This window comes from Athene noctua, chromosome 22, assembly GCF_965140245.1.
Source record: "Athene noctua chromosome 22, bAthNoc1.hap1.1, whole genome shotgun sequence".
Taxonomy (NCBI): domain Eukaryota; kingdom Metazoa; phylum Chordata; class Aves; order Strigiformes; family Strigidae; genus Athene; species Athene noctua.
Genome location: NC_134058.1, coordinates 1,011,953 through 1,038,162, shown reverse-complemented (window position 1 = coordinate 1,038,162; position 26,210 = coordinate 1,011,953). Strand labels below are relative to the sequence as shown.

Genomic DNA, 26,210 nt, shown 5'->3' with positions numbered 1-26,210 from the left:
CGTGCCATGCACATGCTTTGCCGCTGCAAAAAAAAAAAGTTACATCAAGACTAGTGACCCATGAGCCATGCCCAGAAGTTGGCAGCTCCTGGAAGAAACTGAGGCAGCTGCTTTTTACACTTTAACCCTTCCAGAGTCACAGCAGTTGCAAAAATCCTTCAGGTCAGAGAAAACAAGCAGGTAAGAGGGGCTGATGTTCCCACTTAGAAGTATCTGCCAAGACTAACAGATGGGAAAACAACATCTTTCCGTCTTCCTAGAGAAGAAAGGCAACTACGCAAAAATGTTTTATAATGATGGAGAGCGCTCTAGGACACAATAAATTCAGGCCTCCATTCTCCTGTCAGGACTTTAAAAGCTGGGACGTTCCTTACAGTAAGGCTGCTCCTGGTTAGTCTTTCAGTGCCAAGTTAGTGCTGCTGCCCAGAAGCTTTCCTGGCGCTTCACTGATCCTCTGTTTGGCTCCCGCTCTGGCGAACACAGCGCTGGGTACACGGTACTTGGACTTGTAAGATGTCCAAGTGAAAGCTCCGGGCATGGCAAGGCACCCGTGGCTCCTGGCCACGAGCAGAGGCCCACAGGCAGGGCAGGGGAAGGGAAGGGAGCCTGCCCTCCAGCCCCACAGGCAGGGAGCAGGCAGAGCGGGCAGGGTTCCCTCTCTCCGGGACAGGGATCACTCCCAGGCCGGCCACGGCTCCCACACTGCATCCCGGGTGACAACCCTGGCTGCCACCCAGGCAGGACTCACCCGACAGGCCGGGCTGGCTGCAGGGAGGAGAAGAGGCTCCGGTGGAAAAAGTTGAGCTTTGAGCACAGCACCAGCTCCACAATTCCTTCTCAAGACACTTTAAAGAAAGCGATGAGGCTTCCCGTGTCAACAGGCTCACGCGAGCAAGGGCTGCGGAGACGCTGTGAGTCCACGCAAAAGATGGGTACGGAAACCCCGCGCTGTCCGCGCAGGCTGTTTAACGTGTTTTCAATTTTCTACCATTTCCCAGCACAACTGCCAGCTGAAGATGTCATCCTCTGGCTCAGGATTAAACAGCCCTGGAAGGCGGTCAGAGATACAACACCGTTCCGTAACTAGTGATGATATCTGCGATAACACCAGAGACCACGGAAATATAAATATTGACTTGCCGTTCATTCTCCAGCATCTTTCAATCTTTGCTCTCAAGTATGCTGGACGCGGGACAGGCTTTGGGGCTCTAAGCTCGTGTTTCTGCCTCACTCTGTCACCTCCCTGTGCTTCGGCAGCCACACTGCACCAGATCCTGAGCGGATGATGGTCTCTAAGGGCTCTCTACCTCTGACCGAGATTTGCTTCACGGTAGCTCTGCCCAGCCGCCGCAGAGCCACACATCTACCGCTCCGGGGGTGTCTCACACCTTCGTGCCCGGGATCCCCGAGCCCCGCGCTTCCTGCGAGCGCATCCCTCCCCCGGGCCGGAGAGCCCACGGGGAGCCGGGACGGGGCTCAGCCGGCCCCGGGGGTGCAGCGGGGCAGCGCACGCGTGTCCCGGCCGCCCCCCCGCGGGCCGGCGCGGAGCCGAGCGGCAGGAGGCGGCCGCCGGCGCTACCGCCCGCCCCGCCCCGGAAGGCGCCGAGCGCCCGGCCCGGCCCCGCCGCGATGCTGCAGCTCCGGGACGCGGAGGAGGGCGGCCCGGCCGGCGGCAGCCCCGGCAGCAGCCCCGGGGCCGCGGCCCTGCTGGTACCGGGGGAGGCCGGGCCGCCCTTCGAGCCGGGCCCCGCCGCGCCCCCGCCCCGCCGCACGCTGCAGCCGCTCCGCGTCCGCACCGCCACCCGCGGCGGCCGGCTCCGGCAGTACTTCGTGTTCCGGGTACGGCCCCGCCGCGCCGGGCCGGGCCGCGCCGGGCCCCCGAACCCCCCGGTAACCTCTCCCTTCTCCCCGCCTGCAGCCCGGCACCATCGAGCAAGCGGTCAGCGAGATCCGCGCCGTCGTGCTGCCCGCCGAGGACGGGGAGGTGCAGAGCGTCTGGCTGCTCACGGAGTGAGTGCGGCGGCCCGGCGCGGGGGGAGAGGCGGCGGGAGAGGCCTGGGCCCGGGGAGAGAGGCCCCGCGGGCCGCGGGAGAGAGGCCCCGCGGGCCGCGGGAGAGAGGCCCCGCGGGCCGCGGGAGAGAGGCCCCGCGGGCCGCGGGAGAGAGGCCCCGCGGGCCGCGGGAGAGAGGCCCCGCGGGCCGCGGGAGAGAGGCCCCGCGGGCCGCGGGAGAGAGGCCCCGCGGGCCGCGGGAGAGAGGCCCCGCGGGCCGCGGGAGAGAGGCCCCGCGGGCCGCGGGAGAGAGGCCCCGCGGGCCGCGGGAGAGAGGCCCCGCGGGCCGCGGGAGAGAGGCCCCGCGGGCCGCGGGAGAGAGGCCCCGCGGGCCGCGGGAGAGAGGCCCCGCGGGCCGCGGGAGAGAGGCCCCGCGGGCCGCGGGAGAGAGGCCCCGCGGGCCGCGGGAGAGAGGCCCCGCGGGCCGCGGGAGAGAGGCCCCGCGGGCCGCGGGAGAGGCCTGGGCCGGGCCCGGCGCTGGGGGAGAGGCCGCGGGCGAGGCCTGGGCCCGGGGAGAGGCCCCAGAGGCCCCGGGCTGTGGGACACCGGGCCCGGGCTGGCAGAGCCACGCGCTTTGTGTTACCGCCTTGTGAGGATCCGTGCCCGTGGATGCACCGGCCCCAGACGCGGCGGAGGGCCCAGGGGGGCCGAATCGCGACGCTGTTTCTGTAGAACCCAGCCCAGGGCAGGATCCAGACACAAGCCCCCGAGTTCACTCATTACACAGCCCAGCACCGCGCAGGGTTACGCTAAAGCGACCAGCGTGGCCTCATAAACCACCTCGTCCCAAGCCAGGCCCGCGCACCCGCAGACAGGCTCCGTAACTCACCGACAAGCGGCGCGAAGCTGGCGGAATTCCCCCGGACTCAGGCCTGGGGGAGAGCAGCACAGCCCCGCTGCCTGGGACCAAGGCGGCTCCGCAGGCCCCGAGCAGCCCCTGGGGCGAGCAGCAGGCAGGGCCGTGGGGCCGGGTGGGTGCAAGGGGCAGGGGGAGGCGGAGGAGGGCTCAGGGCCGGGGGGATGCTCCAGCCCAGGGCCTGGCCTCACTCCTCACACTCACCTTTACACAGCGAGGGCGGCTTCGGTCTCGCCAGCTCTACATCAGTGCTCCTGTTGAAACACCAGACAGTTTTTGTCAGGAAAGACAATTAAATGGATAACATTAAAAATAAGCTGTAGCAGATTGCAAAGGTGGTAGTTTAAAAGCTGAGCTCATTACCCTTAAGAGTGAAAAGATGACCTACTCTTAGGTTGCCCTAAGGATGAAATAGTATTACAGCTGTGATGGCTCAACAACGTGGTCTGGCAAAACTCAGGGAAAGGTGAGATCTTTTGTTCACAAAATTTAAAGAAACCAACTAATTTTTGAATGTACAGACTGTTCTTAACAGAGGAACACACTGTCAGTCCACACAGTTGAGTAAAACTACCTCTCCCCTGAACGTGCACCCATGCAGTTAATAATTTAGCCAATATAGCACGTTATTAAACTATATATATAGTTATTATTTATAGCACGTTATTAAACTATAAACTTACTGGGAGTGTTGTTGGAGACTCGTCTGCCCCGTTAAGTAGCATTTGTTCTCAAATAACGGCAGATAGCACTAGAGCACTCTCCAGACCGTCAGACTTAACTCTGATTTTCCCAGTATTTTCCTGTGTTGTAGCATGACTGTGTTGCGACATTCAACCTCTTATCAGACTTGCTGATTCAAAGCAAAGGCCATAAAGGAAAATACAGCATTACCAAGACTTAGATTTGTTCTCCTTAGCAGCTCTTCTACCTGTCAAGCTGGTGTTTCTAGCCAGCCATCAAAACTGCTAAAGCTCAGTCACGTTATCTCACCAGAATCGACCACTGGAACAACGAGAAGGAGCGTCTTGTTCTTATCACGGATTGGTCCCTCCTGATCTGCAAATACAACTTCATCAGCCTGCAGTGCCAGCACGTGACCAGGGTTTCCCTCGGCGCCGTCGATACCATCTCTGTGGGAGAGTTTGAGTTCCCACCTAAATCCCTCAACAGGCGAGTTGCTGTACTCATACCATAACGTCATTGTCGTTCTCGTAGTGTTACTGTAATGGTTTGAGCTGTCAGCCTTCATCGCTGACCACTGGGCAAGTTGGAGAATTCTTCCTCTCGTGGGTTGTCACTTCCCACGCAATTAGTGAAGGGTCATTAGGCCACCCCGGAGTAGCTGCTGCTGTGCTGGGACCGTTAGCTATGTTAAAAGCAAGTTGCTCGAGGGCTTTCGAGAGAAGATGAAGGGATTTGGGAGTGGAAGTGCACCCCCATTCTGTAACGCAGTGAGTAGCAGCAGCACCACCTCAGCAGGACTAGGAAGGTGCGTGTAAGTGGCAGGTCACACGTAAGCGTGGGCTGTCACGGGCAACACAGCTCAGGGGTTGTGTCCTGGGCGTCTCATCAGTGTAACCTCTTTGCACTTGGCTTGTAAGAACAGACCTGTGTGTAGTTCAGGGGCTGAATCCTTCTATTACTGTTCTAGAGGAAGAACTAACTATCAAGCTTATGTTTCAGCTTGCAGTTTAGGTCTTTTTCAGACGGTACGTTTCTAATTAAACTTGCCTCAAAGGCTTGAAAAATCTTACCGTATTGATTCTGCTGTCTTCAACACCAGGCGAGAAGGCATCGGCATTCGCATTCAGTGGGACAAGCAGAGTCGGGCCTCCTTCATAAACAGATGGAACCCGTGGTCCACGAACATCCCGTACGTCACCTTCACCGAACACCCGATGGCAGATGCTGACGAGAAGGTCGCGGCCCTTTGCCTAGTAAGGACATCACCTCTCCTGTTCTAGAGGGCTGGTCGATCTCCTGGGCTGGATTTCATTATTTTGAAAAGATAGAGCAGTTAAACAGAAGCCATTAGAGAGACAGAACTTAGAGCTGTAAGCTACGTTTCCCCACTCCCCAAATTGTGAGCTGCAGGGCAGCCCAACTGAGTTTTTGCCAGCTGCCCATAAACGGTTTACACAAGAAGGAAGCTGAAACTTCTAGAAGTGCAGAATCCTGTGAAATCCAAAAGAAAATGGATCTTGGTGCTATTCCTACTCTTGCTTACCTGGCAGGCTGATGCCTGGCTTATCCTCTAGGACTGCTGGCCAATTAAACAGTTTTAATTGCTAACTGTAAACCTGCACTTAGGTGGTTCTTGGGTTTTTTCCCCCCCAATAGTTGCTTTCCTCTGAAAGTTTCCTTAAAAACAGAACACTGTAGTGATTTAAGTTCACACACCAGAGATAAGGGCAGGAGAACTACAGTCAGAAATAAACAGTATTAGATAAGATTAGATAAATCTTGTCACATCCAGCCCATGTAAACAGTGCCCTGGGGTGAAGTGAACATTAAGCTTAAGTGTCAGAATGTAAATGGCACGTGAGATCCACAACAAGCTTCAGTGTTCACCCTTTACAGTTCAACAGCAGGAGCTGTTTGCCTCACAGTTTTTAAAACCATGGGGAAAAACATCAAGGTGATTTTTTTTTTGGTTTTTCTTTCAGATGGAAAACTTTAAAACTCACCTAATTCAAGCTGTGAAGAAAGCCCATAAGGAGTGTCCGTTGCCAGGCAGGGCCAACGGCGTGCTAGTGCTGGAGCGTCCTCTTCTGATCGAGACTTACCTGGGATTGATGTCCTTCATCAACAACGAGGCCAAGCTGGGCTACTCCATGACGAGGGGCAAAATTGGATTTTAAATTTCATTGCATTTTAAAATTCATTCCATTTAATCTTTGCGAGGGAAGGTGATTTGATAGCGGTCCCCTGGGGAGAGCACGTTGTGTGGCAGAACGCTCGATAATCAAAGCGAGGGAGTTCGGGGGAACCGAGGGGTGGTCGTAGGTCTGGCGGTTCACGGGGGGCCCTGGCTGGGTCAGATCAATCTGAAGCAGACACACGTACTGTCATTCACCTGGCTTGTATCTAATTTACAGCTCTTCCTGGTTCTTGGTGGCGTTTTCCATTTCTAACTACGTGTTCTTCCCCGTTCGTGAAGTGCGATCGGCGTCTGCTACAAACACCCCGCACAAGCGTCCAGGCCAGAGGAGACCGTTGGTGCTCCATTACACTCCCGGCCCTAGAGATGGTGTCAAATCACGTCGTGTGCTTGGGATTGATTTGTATTGTTTAAAGAGGCGTTAGTGTTCACAATTACAGTAATCTTTGCATTTTGAGTAGTGCCTGTTCAGAATTTTGAAAGCTGTGTCAGTCATTCTTTAGCAAAACAGAGTCAGCAGATGTTGTTCAAGCTGTGCTGTTTCGTCTGCTCAGAAGCACGTGAACTATTTGTAAACTGAACTGTATGGCTGAATATATACACTTATTAGCTTTTTACCTCCCTCTAAGAACCGAGCCTAACTTACTAGTTTCTTATGTATGTATTCTATGGCTGCAGCAAGAAAAAAGCCTTGAGAGAATATTGCCAAAGGCCTCACAAACACATTTGCCTTCAAAGCTATTATTTATAAAACTGAATAGGAATTCTATTTTGATTAGATTTATATTCTTAAGCAATTTTGCTTAAATCTCTACTCTAGTTTGGGACAGCAGCAGTGCAGAACTTCTTAATGAAGACAGAGAAAATTTGAAGCACTGAGCGTCAGTCTTAGTTACACATCCTTGCACCTGATCTCACCAAAGGTCCAGTGAGGAAATTCAGGAGCAGCGTCAGAGACACGACAAGTGAAATGAGGTGACTCTGACAAGCTCTGCCATCGATCGTGACCTACACACGCCGTTTTATCAGAGCCCTGATCCGTGCAACTACAGTGCTGAAGGAACGCTGTGCCGCTGTGGTGCTTTTCGAACTTAAAAGTAGATGTGTGTTTAGGAGACTTAGGATGGAATGCAGCAGTTTGCATGCCCCTCTCAATGCATTTTCTAAGATGTCTATTTTCATTAATCTTGCAGTAAAGTTAAATTTCAACTCACTTTGTTCTTCCTTCTTCATTTCGTGGAGGCTGAAATTAATAGCAGAATTAAAAACACCCAGTGAATTCCTGACCAGCGGGCTCCCTGCCTTCGAAGAACACGGTGGCTGGCTACTCGGGGGCAGGGTAAAGGATGCTCCCACGGCTCTCCCGGCTGAACTGGCCGCTCCACTTTGGGTCAAAACCTCCCATTTCAGCTGCCTGTAATATATAATTCTCAAGTATCCGTTACGATCCTTTTTGTAAAGGGTCAGTATAATAAATTTATGGTAGGCCAGGCACAATTACCATCACCTGTTAACATCCCAGTCTGGAAAAGCAAAATGATTACAGACGATTCCATTTGCTTTCTGAACCAAAAACTTGTTTTGCTTTAACAACTGATTTGCTAGCAAGTGTCTTACCGATGCGTCTACTTCTGCCACAACATTTAATTCTCATACACCATTAAAACCTGTTGTCTTGCAAGACCAGATACAAGCTGTACACGGTTGTGCGCGAGCGACTGTTTCCTTGGGCTGGGGTAAAGGGCCCCAGGATCTCAGCTCTGGTAGTACAGAAGCAGAGGCTCGAACAGGGAGTGCGGGCGCACAGTTAGAGTCGTACCAAGTTTGTAACTATCAAAATATTTATTGGCAATTATAAAACTTAAATAAGAGTTATACATTATATACACACAGCTACAACTTTAGAAAATAAGGGTTTGTAGTTGACAAAGTTCAAGAGAAAGTTCATCAACACTAAAGTTTTCTTGAAATCCAGACTCTGTCCTCTACACATTAGTTGCTGCGTCACCTCATTCCAACGCAATCACAGTACTTCAGAGTGGAGGTTGAGTACGCTCCTTCAAATAAATAATTTATAAATACAAAAACTTCAGATCGGGCAACAGGGTTTGACCCCTTTCCTCGTTCTTCCTCAAACGGGTGAGCATTTTTAATGCAAACGATCGTTATTTTACCTCTTCTCTTTCTAAGTAGCACACGCAAAAGTTGTCCTTGCTCAGAAGTGCCATGGAGTCTCCACTGCAGTGCCAGGAGAGAGACACGATCTGGAAGTCGCCTGCAGGAACAGAGCAGAATTTGTTGGTGAGAAGCTCCAGGAAGAGGTACCTGGAGTAAGCCACACGTTGCCGAAACAAGGCTGGAGGCCTCAAGCAGGGCGTTTGTTTTGTTACTGGGGCAGCCCAGCCAGCGTGGTCTCCAATCCAGCCGTGCAGGTGCGCCGCTGAACTGACTCTTCCCCAAACCTACAGTTACGTTGCACTCCAAACACGAGCACGGATTTTGTGAACTTGTCATTTTAATGCAAGTCGGTGCCACAAGATTGTTCACCAGTGCAGAGCTGCATACCCTAATGACATTGCCTTGTCTGGAAGGGAAAACCTTGAGCCTTTCAAATTTCTATTTAACCTGCAGAAAGGCCTTTATGTGATCTAGCTGATGGCCTCGCATCACTTACTGCCACCCATAAAACTTCTCACTCAGGCTGACTTAGAGTTCAGCTTCAGGGATGTTCTGTCTTTCTGCATCAGATTTACCAGACACGTTTTTCCCTGTTAGCGTTTTGTTGTAGTTTAGTCGGTTTGGGGCATTCTGAAAACATTATAGGTGTTTCAGAGTCTTTCTTTCAACGCATAACTACAGCTTCTGTGTAAATAAACTGGTATGAATATAAATCTTGAGAAAAAAACCTCAACATACCACACAATTAAAGCAACAATTAAACTGCTGTTAGCCCCTGTGTTCTGTCTGTGCTGTTTCATCATGTTTTCTGCATCTCATTATGAACTCCTCTTTTTTGAAGACAGAAATACCTGTTTTCACAAAGCTCCAAGAACGCATCCGAGCCATTTACATGATAATGCTCGGACCGATTTACAAGTGGAAAAATATTTTGGAAATCAGAGGCCTGTGAAGTTCCAGCAGCAGCCTTACCCTCCATGGGCACCTGCACCGACACGCAGCCGGCGGGCGACCACAGGTAGACTTTGCTGTTCCCTGTGCACACAGCCAGGCGGGGCTGGCGCGGGTCCCACTGGAAGGACTGGACGGCACACAGCTGCTCCAAAACTACAAACAGTTTCAGCTTCTGAATGTCCCAGATCCACACCGCGTTAGGAATGTTATCTGTCAGAAAAGGAAGAGGCGACCGCGTAAATAACCGAAGGATAAAAGGATGATGCTTTTTCTTTGAAGAAATGAGCATTAATTGAGGTCCAACACAACACAAACCAGTTTGGAACACCCCAGGTTTAACACCACTACAGTTTTGCCTGGCAGTGCCTCCTTGGAAAGATTGCAAAGAAGGATAAAAGAAGTGACTTCGTCTTGGAGTCCTTCACTGGCTTTATCGAATTATTCCCAATTATACTCCCGTTGTTGGGTTTTGCATCCAGACACAAACAGCCCCTCAGGGCCATCGAAGGGAAAGATTAAACATTCATTCCATGACTTGCACTGTTTGAGTAAAGCCCCCCTACTAGAGGTTGTGAAGAATCCTGCCTTTCAAGAGACCTTTCCTGTAAATTGAGGAAGAACGATTTGTGTCTTTCATTTTCTAATACACTGAGCTCACATACATTTGAAGAAATACAAAAAGCATGCTATTTTCATTAAATACAAAGCCAAGACTGAGTTAAGGTCCTGATAAGCAGTGCTGGCAGCTCGCAATACTTCACGTACGCCAGAAGACACAGGCTGAATTTCCTCTGCAGTTACGTGTCTGCACAGCAGAGAGCCGATTTTAAATAGGGCCATGAGTCTTCCCACAGTGCAATATAACTGACCAATTTTTGTCCTCGTTTCTTTTCTGAAAACACACCACACGCAACGAGCAGGGCAGTAGGAACTTACCATTTTTGGTTGCCAGGAAACAGTTATCTGGACTGAATGCCAACATCCCGATTCCCATTTTGGGATTGGCCCTGTCAGCAACTGGTTTGATATGCTGTAAAGAAACTGGTACTTGGGAAACGTCATCTGGAATTTGAAATAAAAATAGTTTATTAAGCAAGCCTGAATGGACAAAATATTTAAATTTCAACTGCTAAAAAAAAAAATCCTTCTCTCTGAAGTGATAGGACCATATTTTACTCTTCTCCAAGGTGTTCCTATCAAAAACTTCAATTGTTTTAAGATACTGCATCTTCACATGAACAGCTTACTGTTCTCACCCTTCTACAAAAAAAAAAAAAAGCTGAAAATCCAGGTAAGTCTGAGATTAAACTACCACAAAAAAAAAGTTTTCCATTACCTTTTAACTAGTATCTCAAGCAAACACCAGTGAAAAACAAAGGTGATTTACAGTACCACAAACGACGAGACGGTAACAAAAATAGAAAAAAAAATACTAATCGTACATTGTCTGCCATCTGTTTAATATTTCAAAGCCTGTTGTCTGGAGGCAAGTTTAAAGCACGGCTACATCTACATCTTCTTAGTCAAAAGCCAAACGGCCTTCTTCATGCTCTGCTTTTTTACATAACCTCATACCCAAGGGATCAAACACCATCCCAAAACAGACAGCAAGTCTGTAACACCTTCTGATTGTTTTTCTTTAAATTATTGGAACTGCCACACACTACGCTAAGATTCTCAACTGCAATATTTCATCTGATTCCAGCAATTATCTGCAGTTAAACTAAGTCATCAAATAACATTGCATAGATGGAGCAAATCGGAAAAAAAAAAAAATCCACGCCACGTTAAGACAATTTCTGCAAGCAGCTCCACGCGGAGATCTGGCTGCCATTTCCACCCCCAAGCAATTAGAATTCTTTTCTGCAACATCCCACCAGTCTTTAACCTGCCGGGAGGCTGCCCTGCAGCGGGGGCTTCCTGCCCCTGGGCTCGTGGGAGCCCTGAGCAGAGCAGCCAGGGAGCTCTTCCAGAGGCAGAGTTCACCTCTGATGTTTATTTAAAAAGACTTTGCATGGCAAACTCGAGTGTCTCGTTTTAGTAAACTTTGGCTTACATTTACTTTGTGTGCTGAAGAGAGAACTAGCCAGTGCTCTTGTTGGAGGGAAAGAAAGTCTCTCTGTTTCAACAGATGGGGATTTCTCCACTTCTTTATACACAATCTACAAAGAAACAAGTGAGAGTTCTACAGAAGGGCCTCGGAGAACTTGAACACGGGCTATTACCCAATCATCCACATGCCAGTGACTCGGTTTCAGGTGTATTATGTCTCAGCACCCCCTAGTTCACCAGTGGGGGAAAGGGCTTCAGCCAGCAAACACCGAATCCAGCATTCTCAGGGAATCATTTGCTGTTTGGAACCACGATCAGGAAAACACTCCCGTGACAAATAAATGAACCTTGAAGTCTATGAAGAACGAGCCTGCCAGAGTACACCTCAATCGTTGTTCCTGAGAGCTAAACCTGGCAGTACAATAAATCATCTTCATTTCAATGGGAACACAGATTTCACTTTTGCAAAGAATCTTTACCATCATCAATAAATGCAAATAAAGTGCAACACCGCAGAAGGAAATAGCAAAGTTATTTTAATAGCGTGCCTATAACACATTATTCCCAAAAGCAAGCACCAGGATAAAATGCACCAGTTGAATTCCTGTCTGTGTAGTATTGATTGACAGAGCTATTTTCATTTGTTTCACACCTAACCGGGCGTTAAGGACATTTTTCAGTCATGAGAAGTTTTGCTGAGGCCCATTTAACGGATCGTGCCTTGCTTCTGGTTAAGAGGCATCGCCACAGTCACGTGCACGTTGCGGAGTTCCCCGGGTAACCTCTCGAGGCCACCCGTCCAGCCGCAGGAGCACTCCCTCCTCTGCGGCAGCACTACTACACCGCGTCTGCTTTTTACCTTGCTGGATGGGAACAGCTTGTGATTTTTGGAACAAAAGCTGCAGCTCTCTGCCTGCTGCCAGCTCCCCAGAATCTGTTGGGCCTTGTGTGTACATGTATGCGAGGATGAAAGTAAACAGTGACAGATGTTTACAGGAAAAGCTCTTTAGGGGAGCTTGTACACACAAGATGTGAACCTGATCACAACCCAGTTCCAACGCTGTTTGAAGTCACAAATGGTACAAAGCCGAGACAAAGCTCTCCTGCTAAGTCTCCCAGTTTGTCATCAACTGCACAACGTAACCACCAGACACATCAAAACACACCAGCCTATGACAGAAGTCATCTGAGAACCGATCAGTGCTAAAGCTGAGAGGATCGTGTGTGTGTGTATTTCGTTGAACTTGAAAGGATTCCGCCGTTTTTCTTACGTCCCCTGATTTTCATGCAATTTCCCAGGCCCTATTTACACACCAGGAGGGGAAGAAGCAAGGTCTCCAGAACAAAATGGATTTACTAGCATCTTTCAGATACAAAAGCAGTGTCAAAGCACTGATGAGGATTCAACAGACTGTGGGGCCGTACTTACGGTCTTGCTGCCCGCAACGGTTGCTGGATGCTCAAACTCTGTGATCTTCTTCCAAGTGACGTGGTTCAAGATACGCACCTAATTCAAGGAAGCATTGCCGGACAAAATCGTTACAACGAAGTTCTACAAATGGTTCAGATAAAAGAGAAAATAAACCCTATTTCTTACCTTTTCATCATAGCTGCCAATTGCCAAAAATTGACTGCTGGGACTCCAGGCGATTGATTTGATGCCTAGCGACCATTCGTAGGCCCGATAGGTGGAGAGCAGTCTGCCGTCGAGGGAGTACAGCAGTATTTTATACTGGAAGATGAAGAGATTCGTTCTGAAGACTAACAGTATTGCTAAAAGCCACAAGACAGGCCAACCCCTTCCTTCCAAACTCTCCCTGCAGCACGTTCAATACAAAGGGAATGCTCTCTTATCTGTGACTTGAGACAAGAGGCTCTGGGCTTCCAGTCTGGCTTTGCTGGCATCCCAGAACGCACCCACCCTGGCCCAAGAGCACAGCCGGCCCACGGGGCCCGAGCCACGGCCCTCCCAGCCCAGCACTCAGCCCCAGCGGGTGCCGTTAGGAAGAGTCGCACCCTCCCCCAGCACCCACCAGCCACCTGACGGGGCTGTTGCAGGTCCCAGGGCTCCCTGCTTTAGGCACGCTGCCCAGAACCTCCTGGCCACAGCAGGACCCTTCGCCAGACCTAGAAGTTCACCTGCTCAGCGCAGCAAGGACAGCAATTCCTCACTAACTTCTACTTAACTGTAAAATTACTGTGCAACGCAAAGCAAAATAATAGGAGAGTCCTACAGAAGAATTCGTTCATTTTTCTTTCATTATTTCAATAGTGGTTTCTGCAACATTCACAATCAAGTTGGTTTTTTTCAAGACAAATTAGGAAGTAAGCTAGTGAGATAATATGCTGTCATTAAGGATTTACATAACAGTTTGATGTACACTTGTAAGGACGTCCATTACCAATACAATTATAATATTTAAAACGGTGTGAGTTCAGCTTTTGTTATTTTTAAAAGAAAAAAAAAATCATAACACTAGTTATTTTAGTTACTGCTTTATACACAGCAGCTACAAACTCACTCAAACTCTCCAAGAACCCAATCTGCTTTTCCCTCAGTACCTCCAGACACGTGTCCCACGCTGCCAGAACACAGCCATTAGGAGCCCATTCAATCCCAAACAGATCTTGCGTTTCGGTGTCAAAATGCTGCCCCCAAGAGAAAAAAACAAACCCATTTGAAATATTCTAACACACAGTGTTGCATCTGACCTAACACAGTCCTCAGCTTTACCCTTTTCAGTGCTACCACGAAGGCAAAAGAGCCTTTTGTACGCCAGCACAGGAACAGAAATATTTCCTTTTGTAATAGTATGCTGCGTTCACCGTTCCTTCGGTTTCCCTCTTCTGTAAAGGCAGAGAGTTGATCTACCTTAAAACGAACAGCATTTCATAATAAAATAAAAGCTGTTACACTGAACCAGTCAAGAAATCTAGCCAGCCTAACTCCTTGCCTCAAAGACTGGTACAGGATCATGAGGGAAGAGCTTGGGAACATGATGAGCATTTAGTGGTATTTCCCAAATATTGCTAATGAGACTCACAGAGGTGACACTATGTGCAGACTTGTTCTTAATGGGGTTTAATTTCTCAGATCTACGCGGTCCTTTAAGACACGCTCGTGTGCATCCTTCACAGACTGGTCTCGTTGTTAAACAGAAAATACAACAGTTTATACTCTACGTTCCAAACGATCGCTTTATCAAGCGTTTGATACTTCTGTTATTATTAACGTTGTGTAATTTATTGTAAATAAGCTCACGCGAGAATTTAAAGGTGAACTTTTCCATCAGAAATTCCTCACGCACACGTAGCACAGCCTGGCCCCCCCGAACAGAAGAGAGGAGGGAGCCAGGTGCTGGGGAGAAAATGCACTGGTGAGGCCAAACCCGAAGGGAACGAGGCTAAAGCAGCGTGGCCCGTCGCTCGCAGCCTGAGCGGGACCTGCGGAAGGCAAGGACACCTCTTACCCTCAGGAGCTGCCAGTCGCTGCACACAAAGATGCTAACGAAGTCCTTGCAGTCACGTCTTTCTGCTACTGCCATGTAGCGGCCGTCCTTGGTGAAAGCTATCCCTGCCAGGGAGCCAAGGTTCAGCAGAGAGAAAAGACGACAGAAGAGCTGGTGATTCTTCAATCAAAAGCAGTTACTCCCAATTCCAAGAAGTGAAAAGAGGAGGAAGAGTATCTTCAGGGAAGGTCACATTCATCAAGGCAAGGCACGCTGTTACTAATCTGCTTCTGTCGGCAGTTCGTAAGCTTTGCACGTGCCGTTTCTAAGTGCAGGTTCTGCAGAACTGCAGCCTGCTTCAGAAACCCCCCGACTGCTGACAGACGGCTGTTAAATAAAACCCAGACCCCAAACAAGCCGTTCATCTAGCCTGGCTAAATGGATTAGTTATGCAACCACCGGTACTCCACCAACTTCCAGGCACCCGTCCTCATCTATTCTTATTTTATGTGCGATACATAATTGTCTTTGTCACATAAGGGATGTTATATATGCAAGTCCCAGGCAGGAAGCTGCTAACCAGAGCCACGTGGCTCGACAGCCCCGACACGAGCCTCCACTGCAAGTCTCTTCACGTGTAAAAGATGACAAAAGCCACTTGGGATTAGTGTTTTTCATCACCACTGCATCCAGCTTAATTTAACGTCTAAAGGACCCTTCAGAGGCAAACACAGCCAAGACAGGTATCTGAGGGCGAGGCAGAGCTCAGATGAGAGCCCCCAGGCACTGCGGGCAGCCCAGAGCACATCCCGGGACGCTGCAGCAGGTGGCACCCAGGTACCACCCCTGGGGACACGCGTCCCGGAGGGGGAGCTGACGCCTCAGCAGGGAGGCTGCCAGAGCCCACGTGTTCCCTCGTCACACAGCAAATTCACCTTCCCTTCTGCTGTATTAAAAAAAAATACCATTCCTGTGGTAGATTTGTGACGCTTACCCTGCTGACAGGCTTTGGGATACTTGATGTAAGATACAGATTTCGTACACAAGGACCACACAGTTATCCGCAGCTGTCGAAGAGAAAGAAAAAAAAAAAAAAAAAAAAGAGACAAGGAAGCGTTTATTTTTGTAGATAAAAAAAATAAACACATAGAAACCCATAAACCTAATTCAGCAACACAGAGCAATCAATACACCTTCTGTGGTTCATTAAACTTCGCAGCTATCCTGTGTAGCTCAAACACAAAGTCCCGAGAAGTAACTGCAAGGAATTCTCTCCCAACTCCCTTCAGCTAGCGAGGTTACTTATCCCAAATTAGCATTACACATCAGTGCTCTAGTGTTTAAGGGTAGTTAAGATGCAGAACCCCAAAAGGGAGAAAACTCTTCATTAACACTAAAGTTATGATAATAGCCTGACTCCAGCTACACGACTGCCTATGTACTGTACAGCGACACTTCTCGGTTGGAAAAAAACAGTTTCATCACAGAATCTGGAAGAGAGGCGAGAAATTTTACATTTATGAATGGATGAGAAGTTACAACAACTCAACATCTCTTGGGAAAAAGCTACCAAGCGTGAAAACTTAGCTGTATTTTTCAACTTTTAGACACACTCGGCTTTGACAGCTGATTCGCATTTCGCTCTTCCCTCCTCAGCCACACAGAAGACGACAACATCACGTAATTGCTGAAAGATTAGAAAAAGAACCAAAACGTGCTACGCAAAGCAAAGCATTAACCATCATTTAACCCCCATACATTTTGGGGTATTTCTGGAGGCTCGTGCATCCATAAAACACAAAAACTGCGGAGAAGGCAGTCAGCTGCAAAACAAGCCTCTGCACAGCTTTCAAGGTCACAGCCTGCATTCTGGAAGCTCTGCGTTGCCATCTGCACATTATTCGATTAAAAACAAATACTTACTCTCCCTTAGCAACGGCAGCCACACCAGACATATGTGCATTAACCAGTATGTCATGTGAACCTCTGCATTTATATCGGGAGGGCGGAATGTTTCCAGTGTCATTTTTTCCTTGTTGTTTTCTACATTTTATTGCACCAAGGTAAGAGATTCTAGAAGAGATGCAGGTAAAACTATTTCTGCAGTAAAGCACCACAGCCATAAAGCCATCCTTCCAGAGCTACCGAGCAACAAAATTAGTTCTGATCCATTATATAAGTAAAACTTCAGCACGGTCTACCGTTTCATCCTCCTCCTGCATCAGATGCGGAGCAGCAGCATCTCCAGCAGTCTCAGGAGGAAGTTTCTGCTACACTTTTCGGCATGTTTGTCCTCAATGCACATTTTCTTTCTCTGAAGTAACTGGTCTTATTCAATGGTGATGACTCCAAGGTGGCATCCTGGGTGTCTGTTCTACCTGGGAACACTACAGACCGTGCCTTGCCACAGAACTCAAGAGGGGTTTTTTTTCATTGCTGACAATATTTTTGCCAGAAAGCACGATTCAAGTAACTGACAGGGTGTTCAAACCAAGCTTCAGAATCCTAATAAACGCTGCCTCCCTCCAGATACGTGAAGTCCCAAAATGAAAGAGCAGCATTAGCTGTTCTCCCTACTGCTTCTCCTATACAGAAGCAACTTTTGATAGATGAAGAAACAACACAAATATTTTTTTTAATTTACTACAGGAAATAGCACAAGCAGATCAGATTCCAGTCCACTTCTATCCAAAGTTAGAAATAGTACTGGACCACTATTTTATGCTGCGTTTATTGTTCTCTTCCTTTATTTTACAGGTATGAAATTACACCTAGACATCTACAGTATCTCCTTTAGGTTTAGCAGGCCCTGGAGGAATCCACTAGATGAACAACATTAATCAAGTTTTATCAACCGCAACTGCTCACTTCCGGACGTACGAAAATACAGCGCTGTTAAGTCTGCTCTTCACACAAGATTTACTTTAAAAATACCAACAGAATACCTACTGACATTCTTCTGTAGCAGCTGCAATAGTGATATGCTGCTTGCTCCTATTAATTGCAGCGTTAAAAGTACTTGCTGCTGTTCCTGCCCTGACCAAAACACGCAGCATACACAACACGCATTCTACAGCCACTTAATACAAGCTTAGCAGCTGCAAGCCTCGAATGCTGAGGTCTGGATCGGAATTTCTCCTGCCAAAGGCACCCAAGTTTACCCTTGTGCTGCTACTCGGCCTCACGATCAGCTCCCCTGGCCTGTTGCACAGCAAACGCCTCTGTCCTGGCCCACAGGCTGGCTCGGAGCCGCCGGCAAGGCAAAACCTCCCCACATCGAGCTCGAGCGCATCGAAGAGGAAAACCTCTAGAGGCGAGGGAGAGCAGATCAGGTGCAGAGCTCTTACAGGCACCTCTGCCTTGCGCAGGATGCCACCGCAGAGTGAAACACCTCTGTTCTGTGCTTCATCCCTGGGCACAGCCCTTCAGACAGAACCTCCCCTAAAAGGGTCGAGTTTTTTAACCCCCCAGAGAAGACACCCATAATGGTTTCCCTCTTCGTTCTCGTCACGTTGTGCTTAACTCCTGAGCTTGCGCTTCCCCGACACCACGAGTTTCAGCCACGTTACACACGAATCGATACTGCTGGCATGGTACCCTGCTGCCCCATAAACCCCCCCAGCGTTTCCAGCAGGTACAGCGGGAAGGGCCATGCCGCCCCTGCAGCGCCCGGGGGGGCACAGAGCACCCGTGGGGCGTTCACACCCGCCCGCACAGACCCCCACAACACACACCTGCGAAAACAAAGGCCCGTTATGACACCGGATGCCTACCAGCCCTCGCTAACCAACGCGCTTCAGAGCCCATCTAAAGCAGTCGCACCCCCAACAGCTCCTAAGATCCTCCGCTCAACTTCAGCATCTCTCTCCTGAAAAGGCGGCAGGCGGGAAGGGAGGGAAGCACCCGACCGCGGGTCAGAGCCCACTCTGTGCTGGGCTGTAACGCACACAGCATAACCGGGGCCTTTGGCTGCCTGTCAAACACCGCTCTGATTCCCGGAATCAGGGTTCTCTTCAGTTGTTCTATTTGTGTACAAACATTTTTATAAACTGAGGAAGTTACTTTGTATGTTTAACGTATGGACTTCACACCCATCTTACACGGATTAACGATACGTTTACAATTAAACTGTGACAAAAACGGAGACCCCTTCACCTTCCCAACCAAAACATCATTCCACAAGCTGCCAACATAAACTTTCTTGGGCAATTTCACAGCTAGTAGATATCGTTATGAGAGACAGAAACAAAAAATGCACAGAGGGCGAAAAAAGAAAGCCAAACACTTCAAAAATTGCTCTTATTTGCTTCTCTCAGACACTTGGTGGGGAAGGGGCAATTGCTTTATTATTCCAGAGAACAGATCGTGGTCAGTTAAGCCTGCAGCAAGCACTTCCTCACTGATCATTCTGAGGGGTGCTTTCTCTTAATGGAGTCATCCATGCTGAAGCGGAGATGTCAAACTCAAATCCTAACGATAACGGTGTCTGAGAAGTTTTCAGCTGTTGTTTTGCAGTGGAAAAACAAACCAAAAGCAGAAGCATTTTTAAAATAGCCTAAAAACAGCTGAGAAATAAAAAGTATTTAGATGGTAACGTGATAAACAGTCTCCAGTGCGGGGTTCGGGACTACATCCCAATGTTGACAGCTATAGGCAGGTGTAAGACTGGTGATTTTCAATAGATAAAAACACACTTTTAAACAACCTTGCATCTCAAATGACTGTCAACGTTTGTCCCAGACTTGACTGGGTCACAAGGCCTCCTTACATAGCAGTGTCTGTCAGCACCGGATTTCAGAAGATTATTCAGAGCGCATTCCTCGACAGAAAGCATTTTTCAACCAATGTAGCCATTTACAGTTACTAAGGATTAGCTCCAATATACACAGAAACACACGCTTCTCCCCCTGCTACTGTGCTTCGAAAGAAGCTCCTTAATGCTTCAGTTCCCAACGTGGAACTAGGGAAAGTACAACGCCCGTAGTTTACAAGTACAGCTCTTGAGAGACGCTCCAGAACAATGCTGCTGGTCTTCAAACGGGTTATCACAAAACCCGAGAGCCAGGAGGAAGCAGAGGATCCATCTGCTTTCTCCGGATCTTTTATCTGCAGCTCCCGTCCGAGCTCTCCACGGGCTACGAATTTGGGCGGCATGACGGCACTGCAAGAGGAGAGCTACCTGGTACAGCACCTTCCACAGGACAAACCGGTAACACGGAACCTTCTAGCAATCAGCCTGCTGTGGTAGGCACTGCAGACCTGCCGCGGCGCATTTCAGCAGGAGAGGACACGCCACGCCCGCTACAAAATCAGTAACAAACTCCTTTCCAGTGCCCTGCATGAATCAACATAAACACGGTGTTCCAGCTTTTTCAGATTGCAGAGACTTTGCCTATCAGGCTTTCAGAAGGTGTTCTTCCAACTGATTTAGATTTGCTCCTGATTAGTTAAATGAGAAAAGTACCACCTCCCTTTTTCTTCCCCCCCCCCCCCCCCCCCAAAAAAAAAACCCTGTTGGTTTCCTAACAGAACTGTACTCCAGCTTGGTGTAACCAACAAGGTGAGGAAAAAATCACGTTGCAACTATTCTGACCACTTCTCACATGTGCCTGTAGGATAGAAGCAGGCAGTTGAAGGAAAAACAAAAAACAAACTTCCAACTTTGAGAGTACTTTTGAATATATCTGGCTGCCCAGTAAAACACTAGTTTTTGCCTGGCAAAACCTAACAAGTCTGTATCTCGCCCTGCAGTTCTGGAGAGCAGCACTGACAGTCCCCGACAGAAGGGAATCCTCCAACCCAGCATAGCAAGAGTTTAAGGCACAAGCTTAAATCTCTTCTACATCTCCGCAGAACTTCCAGCCCAGCTGCTGACAGAACGACCCCTCCACACACAACGCTTGAGCTAAGGTACAGCACAAAGACGCTTTCAAAGTCTTGGGGCAAGTAACTAGGTACTACACACGCTTTTGTAATTAAGCATCATCAATTCCTCTGCATCTGCCAGCAATCTTTTATTGTGGAAAACAACCCATCAAGTGAAAGGACAGAGCCTCTCTCTGCTTGCCCCCATAAGGCTGTACCGTTTGGTTGCCTTGTCTATCATGTTCGTTGCAGTAACTGTAAAGATTTAGACAGGTACCTGTGCCATTCGGTATTGCTGCACACTGTGTAACCTGCACGTTACTACAAGACTCCTCCCCAATAAAATGCTCACATTTGCAGAGTTAATATTAAGTGCACACAGAGCATTGCCGCCGTCTCAAAAGACTGAACAGAGTCAAAATGGATTTGGGAAGCGTGCGTCAGAATTCTGCTGCGCTCATCTGGGGTTAGGGACAGCACACCAGCACGTCAAACACCCCACAACGTTATTCACTATAGCGCTGGCCACAAAAAGAACCCGACTGCAAGTTGGCCGATGAGTGATTTTTCTGAGGCACTAATCAGTACAGATTGCTAGAAATAAATTAGCACAACCATATCCCTTAAAAAAAAAAAAAAAAAGAAAATATCTAGGAATAAGAAAGTTATTTGTGAGCTTAGAGTGGAGCAGACACGTTGACCTGAAGAATTACAAGTATGAGCAATTAGCTGGTGCTGTTTGAAAATGTCAGGCTACCGAAGCCAAGCTGCATGCGTTGACAGGGAACCCCTGAGCCCTCCGAGCAATCGCTGAATTTGATAATGTACATAATACACCAATATTAAGTATCCTGGCAGTTTCTGTCTCCAGCACTACTCATGTCTGTCCCACCAGACTATGGATTTAGCAGAGAGAGTAAACACAACTCAGACACCAGCATAACCCAGGCAGCTGTCTGACAAAAGCTAATTTAGCAACCTGTTTACAGCTGGAAAGAAAACTTATCCCAACACAGATGCCAACTTGGCAAAGGCTTAATGAAATCCTCTAAGGTCAAACCAAGTTCTGTTGGGAGGCAATAAATACTTGCTAGTCCACCCCCACACGCACGTGCCGCGAGATACTCGCTCGTAGCACACAGCACCAGCCTCTGGTTTGGGTTACTGACTGCAGTGCTCCTGCCTGACTACCAGGAGTGGCTTTCCTGACTTCAGGCTGAACTTCCGGACTCGTTTTTTTTACTTTCATCGCCATCAGGGCGATTCATTCCTGGGAAAACTAAGGCCTAAATTCATCACTCCTCGTAACCCCCTCTGAAGGGGCAGGGGAACAGAAAGAGACAGCTTTCCAGCCAGAAAACCTCTACCCCAGTCAGCACTAAGAGTCCTTGCCAGCACTAAACATCCTTGCCGGGGGGTTCCACCGTGTGTGTGCGCCAGGAACCACAGCGGAGCCGTATTCGAGTTTCTCCAGAGGTTCCCTTGAGCACCAGCTCTTGTGCTGTCCCCAGTCCACACACCCAACTGCCAAAGTGCCTGTCTGTATTCCACCGACATCGGGATTTGTGTGAAAAAAGGAAAAATCTTGTAACATCCAAATGCAGCGCTAGCGAGGGTTACGACATCTAAAACCCATCTTTTGAAGAGTAAACACAGCAAAGAGAAAAAGGTCTCGCGTGTAGTTCTCAGCTCTTTTGTGACTGTTCATCCCTGTGTTGAGTTACACCAATCATCAGCTCTAATCCAGAGACTATAAAGTGGAGAATCAGACTTCCACATGCCTCCCAGCAAGCCCAGCATCCACAGACTGATGTGGATTCCAGAATACTGCTCTTAACCCATAAGCACTTGCAGGTGTTTTAATTTTAATTTTGCAAGTGGTTCTATCAACAGCAGTCAGACTCCTGTGTGTAAAATCAAATAATTATGAAAGTATTTCCAGGGTCTGGACCTAAAATCTCATAGCTCAATAAACCTAAGATCATATTTTTTTTTTAACTCCACAGCCACTCTTCAATGTTTGGAGTTCTTTTGCTAGAAATCCTGAGCCTTCCCTGAGCTACAAACACCACCCTTGATTTCTAAAATAGCTGTGATGAATGCCAGTTATCCCTGCACTTTTCTCAAACACATAATTTTATCTTCAAAGCTCTTTTCTATCTTATCATCAGAAGCAATAGGATAAAAAGTTAACACAATAATTAACGTCTAAACTGGAATTAATTTAGATTACATATGCAAATACAGAAGAACTATATCAGTGTTCTTTACCACCACTACAGCTTTAAGAGCTTTAGGTTATTTTAAGAGGCAAAGGGCAGACAGCAACATCTGATACCGTGGAGAGTAATCATGACTTCACACTTACATGGAACTCGGTTGTGTTGAGAATGTGACGACCATCCGGACTCCAGCATGAAGCCACCAGTCCTGCCGACCCCTCGTCTATCTTACAGTGCCAGTCTGGCTGCTCCAAGGACCAGACCTAGGTCAGAGCAGAAACCAAACAGAGCGCAGCGAAGGAACAGCTCGTCAAAACCTCTGCTCACCAGAACACGCTGCAGCTGAGAAAAGGTGCCTGCATCGCAGACCAGAGAGGTCAGGAAGCCTCTGAGAGCCCACGGCCATGAAGGACTGGCGCTGGATCCCGCTACAAAAGTAAGCCCCACACCTCTGTGTGTTCATACAAACTGTTAAGTGTTTGTTGGTTTGTTTGGTTTTTTTTTCCCCGTGACAAATATTCTGAACATCCAACACTTGAGAAAAGTTTTAGTCCATTTAACAAGCTTGCATGTGTTTATTTCCTACTGAACTGAGATGCTGTGAGATAATCTCCAGCTTTTATTTGTTCTGAGAAATATTTTTATTCTAAATTTGGTGGGGTTTGTTCCACGCGAGATGTCTGTCATGGTTTTAGAAACAATGGCACGCTGGGTTATCCTCAAACCACGCGTTACCCATAACAACGTCAGACGCTTTAGCAAAAGCATCGAAGCAGGGCTGGCTGTTAAGAAGCTCTCGCTGCCACCACGCACGAATCCCCCCTAGGAAACACGGTCTGCCCTTACCTGAACCACCCCGCGCTTGTACATGGCGCACAGGATGAAGAGCGAGTCCGACGACCACTCTATGTGCTGGATCTGATCCAGGCAAGTGTACAGCTGGAGGATCTGCAGGGTCCTCGCATCCCGCACCACCAAACGGTACTGCACGCACGAAGCCTGAAGGAGAGCAAAACCAACGCGGCGCTGGCGCCCCAACGCCGGGCTGGGGAGCCACGGCTGTCCCCGCACCGGGACAGAACGCTGCCGCTCCTGAGGCCACCAGGACGTTTCATTTCACACAGGCTTGTCGTGCGCCGCGCTCGGCTGCAAAGCACAGCAAAACCCCCTAAGCCAGGAGGGCAGCGGGGCGGTTACAGTAACAAAAAGAACCCTCGTTCACTCCATGGCTGCCGGTCAACGCATTCCGCTTTTTAAAAACTTACTCTTTGCCTCATAACTTGTTTTATTTCATTAACCCTCATCAGATCTCCGTTTAGACTGACTAAAAGCCTCGGAGCAAGCCGCGCGGACAGCTGAGCTTTCGCAGGGCCGGCAGCGCCGCCGCTGCCTCTCCGGTGTCCGGCCTCGGAGCCCGCAGGCCCGGCCGAGGCCCGGCCGGGGCCCGCCCGGGGCGAGGCGGCGGCCTCTACTCACCAGGCACTTGCCGTCGGGGGAGAACCTGCCGAGCAGGCCGGAGAGCTTGAACAGCTCCGAGAAGTTCATGGCGGGGTGCGGGGGGGGGAAGCGGCCGCGCCGCGATTCAAACCCGCCGGCCCGGCCCGGCCCTCGCCCCGCGGCGGCGGCGACCGGAAGGGGCGGGCGCGGGTCGGGCGGGCAGCCAATGGGAGCGGGGGACGCGCGGCCCCGCGGCACGCCGGGAGCTGTAGGCCGGGGCGGGGCTGGCGGCGGGCAGGCGCCTCACCACAGCAATTAGCATGCAAATGAGCCGCTTAATGAGAGGCGGAGCGGTGCCTCCTCCCGCAGGCTGCCTCCCCTGCGGCCCGACGGCACCGCCCGACCCCCCCCCGCTCTTCCCCCGCTCTTCCCCGTCAGTCATTTCGCTCCCGCTTTTCCGCGGGCAACATCCCGCGCCCGGGCCCGCCGGCTAATTATTACCGCTGACTAATTACTGACAGCGACGGGAGAGCGGCCGCGGTGTCCGGGGAAAGGCTCCCCAGCTAGGGCAGAGGGACTGCAAATTGCAGTAGAAATAGCACCAGTAAACGGGGCGCTAATCGGATGAGGATGAATCAAAACTAAAAAGTTTTGAGAGGAGACGGAGCCAGGGCTGGCCCGTTAAGGGGGAGAGGCCTGGATAACCCCTCCCAGGGTCCGTATTCCCCGAGGAACAGCCCCGGCTGCCGGGGAGCAGAGGAGCCAACAGGGGGGACCGAGGGCCGTGACAGGGACGTCTGTGTCTGAAAACTCTCCGGTCCTTTGGGCACCCAGCACAAAAGCTGAAGAGGCCTCCGTGTCCCTTCCCCGTGAGCGGCCACCCAGAAGTGATGGGGATGCAGAATTTTCCTCGTTTGGCCCAGCCAGCCCATCACCCCCACATTTGTGGGTGGGCAACGAGCCCCTCCTGAGCAGCAGCCCGAGTCTGGTGGCCAGCAAGAAGAGCACTCCAGGTGGGACCACACCCCCTTGTTCGGGGAACGCAATCATCATCGTTTCAAAAGTAAACCTTGGGCTCAGAACAGAGCTCAGAGTCCAGTTTTCACCACGGATTAGGCAATTCGGCTCCAAAAACTGGTTACAGCCACCGCAATGTGTTTAGGGGCTGGTAAATGCATCTGTTTTCCAGCCCTGCCAGTAAGGAAGGGCCCGAGCGTGACTCCTGCTCCCCGGTCACCATCTGCCCCCGAGGGCGAAGCGTGGGGGCCTGCGGGCAGAGCCCTGCCTGCTGGTTTCTGAGTGGAGGTGGGCAACGTAACGGCACCGCCGAGGAGCTCACGGTAACGAGCCCGCTCACCGTTTCCCCAAGTCACTGGGTGCAGGCTAAAGGGCAAGCGCCCAGCAAAACGGTAGCTTTTAGAAACGGGTGTCAGTAAGAAGGTGTATCAGTGAGCCCACGCGGCGCAGATAACTAGCCTCACGGCTGATGGTTTTTAATCAGAAATACTCGATCTTCATCCGCTGCCACTCTACGTGCGCCTTGGCAAGCCGTTTGTCCCGTGGGGGACGCGGGGTGGTGGAAGGTCAGGCCCTTGCTGGTCCCCCAGGCAGGCTGCCCTGCTCCTCTGACACCCCAGGAGGGGTGAGCTGGTCATTTTGAACACAAAACCGACTCAGTCCATCAGTCTCGTGAGGGGAAGAGCCTCCCTTGGTGCGGCGGTCTACGTGGAGTCTCCTTCCCCGCTCCCTCGGGATCAGCCCCCAGCAGCCGCCTCTGGCGCAGCGCTGCCAGGTGGTTCCCGCTGCCGGAGCCCCCAGAGCCAACTTGCCCCGGAGTCACTTTGGCGCTGGTGACCGGCTTAATTCCCCAGCACGCTTGGCTGAGCATTCCCCACCCCCTTGCAACCGCCTCCTATTCCAGGAAGGAGCGCACAAGCTTTTGCCTCACTTTTCACATAGCTTTCAACAGCTCCAATGTCATTGCCTAGGCGACCGGGACGCTACTTGATTGTAGGGCAGTAAATAACATAGATCCTCAATCCCAGGCCGCTCCTGTCCGCGGGAGACCTCCGAGGGAACTCGCGACGCTTGGGGAGCCAGAGCAGGTAGGAAGAAAAAAAGCGACAAAAGGAAACCCCTTGCTATTTGTGTGTGTGTTACCCAGCACGACCCTCGCTCGAGTGCTCGATAACGCAGCTGGAAGATGGTTTGCCGCCGCTTTGCTTTGTAGGCTAGTTACACAATATTAAAGCATCTCGGAAAG

At 50.0% G+C, this 26,210-nt stretch overlaps 2 protein-coding genes across 4 annotated transcripts; one reads left to right on the top strand and one right to left on the bottom strand.

The window, feature by feature from the left end:
- The first annotated feature begins 1,601 nt into the window (after positions 1 to 1,601).
- Positions 1,602 to 7,003, top strand: TPRG1L (tumor protein p63 regulated 1 like). The gene is made up of 5 exons (XM_074924619.1): positions 1,602 to 1,839; positions 1,919 to 2,010; positions 3,903 to 4,079; positions 4,693 to 4,846; positions 5,576 to 7,003. The coding sequence occupies exons 1-5, from the start codon at positions 1,630 to 1,632 to the stop codon at positions 5,768 to 5,770; spliced, it is 828 nt and encodes a 275-aa protein (XP_074780720.1). The 5' UTR covers positions 1,602 to 1,629; the 3' UTR covers positions 5,771 to 7,003.
- A 114-nt stretch (positions 7,004 to 7,117) lies between these two features.
- On the bottom strand, positions 7,118 to 24,134 carry WRAP73 (WD repeat containing, antisense to TP73). 3 transcript variants are annotated; one of them, XM_074924615.1, is made up of 13 exons: positions 23,987 to 24,134; positions 23,357 to 23,509; positions 22,657 to 22,773; positions 15,418 to 15,490; positions 14,445 to 14,548; positions 13,537 to 13,623; positions 12,572 to 12,706; positions 12,404 to 12,481; positions 10,979 to 11,084; positions 9,859 to 9,984; positions 8,941 to 9,132; positions 7,965 to 8,065; positions 7,118 to 7,847 (listed from the first exon to the last, which is right to left on the bottom strand). In XM_074924615.1, the coding sequence occupies exons 1-13, from the start codon at positions 24,053 to 24,055 to the stop codon at positions 7,824 to 7,826; spliced, it is 1,365 nt and encodes a 454-aa protein (XP_074780716.1). In that variant the 5' UTR covers positions 24,056 to 24,134; the 3' UTR covers positions 7,118 to 7,823. The 3 variants fall into 3 exon arrangements, with proteins under 3 accessions (XP_074780716.1, XP_074780717.1, XP_074780719.1); XM_074924616.1 differs by having other exon boundaries at positions 10,985 to 11,084; XM_074924618.1 differs by having other exon boundaries at positions 23,357 to 23,656; positions 23,987 to 24,088.
- Positions 24,135 to 26,210: the final 2,076 nt, after the last annotated feature.